The sequence below is a fragment of the Puma concolor genome, chromosome B3 (assembly GCF_028749965.1).
Source record: "Puma concolor isolate L17-30 chromosome B3, mPumCon1.1.hap2, whole genome shotgun sequence".
Taxonomy (NCBI): domain Eukaryota; kingdom Metazoa; phylum Chordata; class Mammalia; order Carnivora; family Felidae; genus Puma; species Puma concolor.
Genome location: NC_141672.1, coordinates 145,111,670 through 145,119,203, shown reverse-complemented (window position 1 = coordinate 145,119,203; position 7,534 = coordinate 145,111,670). Strand labels below are relative to the sequence as shown.

General features: G+C 45.9%; 1 protein-coding gene across 2 annotated transcripts in view; it reads right to left on the bottom strand.

Annotated features, from left to right (window-relative positions):
• Positions 1–406: 406 nt before the first annotated feature.
• The window catches only part of PDE8A (phosphodiesterase 8A), a 155,448-nt gene continuing 148,320 nt past the window's right edge, over positions 407–7,534 (bottom strand). For both annotated transcript variants that reach the window (XM_086711654.1, XM_086711655.1), the window contains 2 exons: positions 2,381–2,510; positions 407–1,728 (listed from right to left, as the gene is read on the bottom strand). In XM_086711654.1, coding sequence (XP_086567780.1) covers positions 1,622–1,728; positions 2,381–2,510 — 237 coding nt within the window. In that variant the 3' untranslated portion in view covers positions 407–1,621. The remainder of the gene's footprint in view (positions 1,729–2,380; positions 2,511–7,534) is intronic.

Below are 7,534 nucleotides of genomic sequence, written 5' to 3'. Positions count from 1 at the left end.
ATTTACTTTTGAGAGAGGAGCACAAGCATGCATTGAGTAGGGGAGGGGCAGAGAGCGAGAGACAGAGGGAGACAGAGAATCCCAAGTAGGTTCCCTGCTGTCAGTGCAGAGCCTGACGAGGGGCCAAAGTCACCAACTGTGAAATCGTAACCCGAGCTGAAATCAAGAGTCAAGACACTCTACGGACTGAGCCACCCAGGTGCCCTGAAAAAGGGCCTCCCGAGGGGCCAGCCCTCCCAGCTGTGAATGGGTGAGAAGTTTTCAACGTATCATCTCTTCTTCTGTGACCCTGAAAAACTTAACTATTAATCTTCTCTGGAATATAAAGGTATCTTATTTATTTAGAGGGAGAAGAAATGAAATCGTGTTAAATATCCTAAAACTCCAAAGAAAAGGTGATGCGTGATTTCTTAAAAACAAATAGTTTAATTTCATTTTTATCTGGGAAAAAAATACAACTTTAAAATGAGGTGACAAGCACTCTGACATCATGTGTCATCATGTGTCATTTTTCACGGTACTACACTTAAGACGGAAGATACAGAACCTTTATAAATTTCTGGAATCGAAGATTCCCACCTCAGATGAAAACAGACTGGTTATAAAATGTCATTTCACTAAATATTCCATTTTTGTTCTCGCATAGGGAGTATCTTGTAGAAACACTATAAAATAAGGCAGACTTTTGGGAATTCAATGATAAAATTTTAGGAAAAAAGTGTTAGGTCTTAATTTCATGTACTTTGGGGAGTACCAAGCTCATCAGATGGCTAGAGCAGTTTCAGAACTCTGGTTTCTATACAGGAGTCTCTCTCCTCTCATGCTCTAGACTCAGACCCCCCTCCCCCCCCAAAAGACAGCTTTTCTCAATTAGCTTCAATCAGAAACGAGTTTAACATACACAAGTATTTCTGTAGTGCAGTAAAAATGTGTCATTTTATAGTCTTAATTTGCATTATGAAAATAAGTCTGTACACCCAAGTAATACGTATTTAATGAATATGAATCATGTAATTTTGGTCATGGCATTTAAAGTTCGCTTTGGCTTTGAAGTATTTTAAAATTCATAGAAAATATTGAACTTCTAATAAAATAAATAAAACTTTTAATTGATATTAATCAACTTCAAAATTTCTTTAAGAATCAACTTCAAAATTTCTTTGTATTTGTCATTTGCTACTCAGTTTCAAAAGAGAAGTCACTTTCAGTAGTGTTCCAAAGTGAGTGATTGCACCTTCTATGATGTGAAAAAAGTTGCTAAAGCTCCGATTGCCGTTGGCTGTTCCTAAGTGCTGGACACGGTTGAGAGAAATTGTTTGCAACAAGAAATCCATCAATGTCGTCTGCAGGGTCACGCCAAGGTCGCTGTAAGGAAAGCCAGCGCCGACCCGTCCTCCTGTGACTTTCCGAAGAGGCCCCCCGCCGCCGGCCGGGTATGGACACTTGGTGGCGATGGCGTCAGCCGGTGGCTACGGGAGGCCAGCGATGTCCCCACGCGTGTTCACAGGCTCTGCAGCCTTGGGCCCTGTTCGCCCTAATACTGAAAGGACCGGGGATCTGGGTGCGTGCGGGAACCCCCGGCGCGCAGAGAGACGGAGCTTCGAACCGGCGGTGGGCCGCGCTATTCAGGGGGCGGCCGGAGGCTCCGCAGCTGCATCTCGTCCAGTCCTTTCCAGTATTTGAAGTTGTTGTCAAGATGCTGCATTAGCTCAGGCAGGTCGACAAAGGCTGGGGAGAAAGACAGGGCTGTGACCCCCTCCCCGCCCCTGGTGACAAACGCGGGCTGAGGGGGGCGCGTGTTTAGAGGGACAGGTGACAGCAGGTGTTTGCAAGCCCCTGGACAAGCGGCTGGAGGGGCTGCGGGTTCCCGAGGCCAAGTCCCTATTCAATGCCCGGCAGCCCCTCCGAGACCACATGGGGACCGCCAGCTCTGGGAGGTGATGCAGGAGGGAGCGGATGTGCTAATGAGCATAAGGAGCACCGAAGGTGGGGGGGATAGGAAGACAGCGAGTCCCCACCTGTGGCCGTGACCAGGACTGGCTCTTCTGTCTCCCCCCAGCCTCCGGCTCCGCTTCACTTAACCATCCCCTCCCGCCTGTCCCACTGCCCTGTGGGCCAGTGGGGAACAATCGGCCGGAGAGGGCGAAGCTGCGGAGTCCGCCCACCGGACACCCGCACCCCAGTGGGAGGGGCAGTTAACCAGCGGGGCGCAGAGAGCGCCCCGGCCTCAGGGGCCCTCGGTGAGGCCTCATTTCTTCTCGTCGGTCCTCCTCGAAAGTCTAAGCCCGCAAACATGCTCTAGAACCAGATGCACTATCTGCTACTCAACATCCGGATCCCCATTTCGTTACTGGGGGAAATGCGCTGTAAGAGGTCTTACCGTCCCAGGCATCAAACATGTCCGTGATGAAGTAGTCAATGAAAGAGATCTGGGATTTGGGGATGCTGCAGGTGTTTCTGTCAAAAACCGGCATCACCACGGGCAAGTCCTGCTGCTTCTCCTCATCCGTCTGTAAAGCAGAAAATGCCCAAATTTTGACCCTCTGCTGTGTGGGTCCACTTCGGAGCAGCCCTGCGGGGGGGCCTCTCCAGGCAGCCCCCTGGAGCTCGCTGGGAGCAGCAGCCAGAACCCGGCCCGGCCACAGATAACAGGTGTCCCCAGAGCAAGGTGGTTCTGTGCCAGGAGGGCCCCAGGACCCCTTCCCAGCCCTCATTTCCAACACCTGGAGCCTCTTGCTGGAGCTCCTGTCAGATCCCCATGTGGACACACAGCGGCCGTCCTCCCACACCAGGCCTGCAATGGCGAGAAAGAAATCGACCCCCATCATAAAGAAGGGGCTGGTGGCTGCTTCTCACCTCAGGCCAATCATTTTATTTGAAAAGGTTATGAACACCCTTGAGATCCTTGAGGTTAAAAAAAACAACAAAAAAAAACCCCCTCTGGGATGAACAGTTTTTATGTATATCCTGGGGAAAAAGGCAAGTTTATCTTGAAAGATACAAGGAAGCTTTAAGCCTCTTTTTTGCCAAAGTGTCCTGGAGGAGGGTGAGGGGATGTGTACAGTGAGGCAGGGGGGCTTCCTGGAGCCCAGTGGGGACTCCAAGGGTCGTAGGTCACTGCTGGAGCCAGTTAAGGGCAGACAGCCACGTGAGGGGCAGGAGGACTGGAGGGGACCCCCAGCAGGTCAGTGACGTGGGGACAGGCTTGGTGGGGAGCTCAGAATGAAATGTGCAGGGCCGGGTGACGGGGCGGTGGCTGAAGGAGCTGCGGCCCCGGACACCCCGGGAGGGGTGGAACCATCCCTCGGTCTTATACAGGCTCCGCCTAACCCCGCTGTATTCGGGAAGAAACTGCAATTGAATGGCTTTAAATGTTCCAAGCCCTCATTCCCCGCCCCCCCCCCCCCCCCCCGCCCCCATGGAAACATCAACCATCACCACACTGGCTAAAATAACCTAACAGGAACTCTGGAAACCAGTCAAAGGTCTACAGCAACCAAGTGAAAGCCCAGTCAAGAAAAGCCACATTCAAAATGGTAGCAAATGCCATGCTGTTTTTACTCACCCTTGCCCCACCCTGTCCCCTGCCCAGTTCCCAGCTGCTCCCCTTAAACTGGAGGGAGTAGAGCTGATCCTGTTTGCATGATTGTAACCTACCTGGCAGCTGCCCAAAGGACCAGCCTCTGTTTCACCTAACTCAGCTCTTGTGCTAAAGCAATGGCCGGGGGTGGGGGGGGGGGTGGGGGGGGGAGGGAAGCTGCATGGGGTGACAGACACACATGCCTGGGGCAAGAGATCATGGGCGGAGACCTTCAGGATACCACGTGAGGCACCAAGGAGAAGCTGGGAGAAGATTCTGGGCAACTGTGACGTTCCAAAGCAGCTGTATATACTGTGGAAGGGAGAGGGCCCCACACAGGCCCAGACAAGACCTGGTCAGAAACGACCTGAGGGGAACTTGAGCCCGCAGGTGGGGCTGATCCCAGGGCCGGGAGAGTGCCCGGCTAATCAGTAAAGGACTTTCCCGGCAGGAAGCAAACTGCCAAGACTTGGAGAGGTGCCCCGGCTGCCAACAAATGTCCAATTTTCAACACAAGGCCAAAGAAAAGGGAGAAAATCAGCCTATTCAAAAGAAGAAGCCAGCAGAAGCTATCCCTGAAGAAGTACAGGCACTGGACTTACTGAACCAAGATTTTGAAACTCCCATCTTAAATATGCACGAAGAGCAATAGGAAAACATGGTCAAAGGGCTGCAGGAAATGAGGAAAATGATATATGAACAAAATAATATCCACAAAGAGACAGAAATTACAAAAAAAGACCCAAACAGAAATTCTGGAACTGGAAAAAAAAAAAAGGTTTAAAAAACTCATTAGAGAGATTCAACAGCAGATGTGAGCCAGCAGAAGAAACAAATCTGAAGACGGGACATATGAAATTATTGAGACTGAGGAGGAGAAAGAAAAAAGATGTGAAGAAAAGTGACAAGAGCCTAAGGGACTTATGGGATATTAAATGGACCAATAATATACATTATCAGAGTCCAGGAGAGCAAGAAAGGAGCAGACATTATTGGAAAAACAACAGCCGTAAACTGCTATCACTTGAAAACATACATCTCCCAAATCGAGAAACTTAACAACTCCAAATAGGATAAATCCCAAAGGAACCATATTGTGACACACTGTAACCCAACTGTCAAAAGCCAAAACTGAAGAATTTTAAAAGCAGGAAGAGAAAAGTGACTCATTGTAGGATATTCTCTGTAAGATGATGAGCTGATCTCTCAGGAGCAACACTGGAGGCTGGAGGTGGTGGAATGTTCATATAACGAGCTAAAAGACAGAACCTGTCAACGGGGAATTCTGGAACTAGCAAAACAAAACTGCTCTTCAAAAATGAGGGAGATCCGCAGACACCCCCAGGTACCCAAGGTGCCAGTGCTCAGGAGCACTGATGTGGCCTATGGGAAATGCTACAGGGAATCTGTCAGGTTGATGGGAAAAGAACAGAGGGTAACCCCAAGTCCTATGAAGATGTAAAAATATCTCCAGTAAAGGTAAACACATGTATCTCTTTTTGCGAAGCGTCTGTTAAAATATTTGGCCGTTTTATTTTTATTTAAAAAAATTTTTTTTTTCACCGTTTATTTATTTTTGGGACAGAGAGAGACAGAGCATGAACGGGGAAGGGGCAGAGAGAGAGGGAGACACAGAATCGGAAACAGGCTCCAGGCTCTGAGCCATCAGCTCAGAGCCCGACGCGGGGCTCGAACTCACGGACCGCGAGATCGTGACCTGGCTGAAGTCGGACACCAACCGACTGCGCCACCCAGGCGCCCCTATTTGGCCGTTTTAAATTAGGCGGCTGGTCTTTTTATTACGGAGCTATAGTTTCTGAATATAGTCGTTTGTCAGATAGGATTTGTGGGTATTTTCTTCCAGCAAGGCGTGCCTATTCATTTTCATAGCTGTGTTTAGATGAGCATAAGTCCTGAATTTTGATTCTCATTTCTCAACTTTTCTTTCTGTGGTGGTGGTTTTCTGTACGTAATAAATTTCTGTGCAATTCTAAACGACCAAGACTGTTCTCTTTTTTCTTTAAAAGCTTTATGGTTTAAGGTTTTGTATTTAGGTCTGTGATCCACTGTGAAATGGTATTTCTCTGGTATGAGGTAGAAGTTGTGGTTCATTTTTGTTGGAAGAGATATCTAAGTATTCCAACACCACCTGCTGAAAAAATTTTTCCTTTCCTCACTGTTTATATAGATGTGGTCTATTTCTGGGACCTCTACTCTGTTCCATCATGTATCTGATATCTTTATGCCAGTGCCACACTGGCTTACTTTAAGCTCTAAAGCCAAACGGTGTAAATTTTCCAATGTTTTCAAGTTTGCTTTGCTTATTCAAGGTCCTTCACATTTCCATATACATTTTAGAATCCGTTTGTCAATTTCTGCAAACAACAAAACTTTCCCCAAACAACAAAACAACCCTGCTGGCATTTTTATTGGAATTGTATTGATGTATACACATCAATTTGGAGGAAGCTGTACCTTAACAACACTGAGCCTTCCAATCTGTAGACTTAGCATATCTCTACATTTTCGCAGGTGTTCTTTTTAAATTCTCAGTGATATTTTGTGGTTTTCAGTGTAAAGGACTGGAGTTCTTTTGTTAAATTTATTCCGAGATTTTTTATTACCATGTAAATGGGATTTGGCACTTAGTTTCATTGTCCCAGTGTTTTGGGCTACTCTATAAAATACAACTATATAATGAGCTTGTCTTATGACGTTGCTAAATCAAATCCTTATTAATGGTATTGATTGTTTTGTACACTCCTTAGAGCTCTCACTATAAAAAAAATCATGTCATTTCTGCAAATAGGAAAAAATTTCTTTCTATTCTTCGTACCTTTCTCCTCTTGCTTTACTGCACTGACTAGGGCAGCCGATACAGTGTTCAACAGAAGTGGTTCCCTTCCCTGGTTTCCAACCTTGAGAAGGTATTCGGTATTTCACCATTAAGTATAATGTCAGCTGTTAAGTGTTTGTAGCTGCCCTTTTTAAGGTTAAGTTCCCTTCTATTCCTGGTCTGCTAAGTCTCTTTTTGATGAACCAATGTTCTATTTTGTCAAATGCTTCTTCTGCATCTATTAACATGTTTTTTTTCCCCTCCTTTAATTAGCATGTGATTATTGATTTTTCTGATACTAAGTCGACCTTGAATTCTTGGGGAAAAGCTCTAATTTATGATGAGATAGAATCCTTTTTATATACCGCTCAATTAAGTATCTCTGCATCTGCGTTCATGATATAGGATACAAGGGACTGTGGTTGTCTCCTGGTATTGTCCTTGTCAGGTTTAGGTAGCAGAATAATGGCTTCATAAAATGAGTTGCAAAGTATTCCCACGTTCTCTATATTCTAATATAATTTGGTAAGACTGGCATTATTTCCTCCCTAAATGTTTGACACAATTCCTCAATGAGACCTTTTGTGCCTGGAATTTTCTTTGTGGGAAAATCTTTAATAGTAAATTTTTTTTTAATTTTTTAAGGTTTATTCATTTTTCAGAGACAGAGAGAGACAAAGTGTGAGTGGGGAAGGGGCAGAGAGAGAGGGAGACACAGAACCCAAAGCAGGCTCCCGGCTCCCAGCTGTCAGCACACAGCCCAAGGCGGGGCTCAAACTCACAAACCGCAAGATCATGACCTGAGCTGAAGTTGGACACTTAACCGACTGAGCCACCCAGATGCCCTGTAAATTTTGATAAAGAATTTAACACAGGCCTTCACAGGTTATTCCTCTATCTTGTCAGTTTCGGTAAACTATAGTTTAGAGGGAATTTTTCCATCTCATTTAAGTTGTCAAATTTGTTGGTATAAAGTTCACAATTAAAAAAATTATCCTTTTAATATCTGTAAGATTTATTATGACAATACCTCTTTCATTCCTGATATTGGCAATCTGTGTGTTCTCTTTTTCTCCTTGATCATTCTAGCTAGGTAGTGGCAAATTTTGTTAATTTTC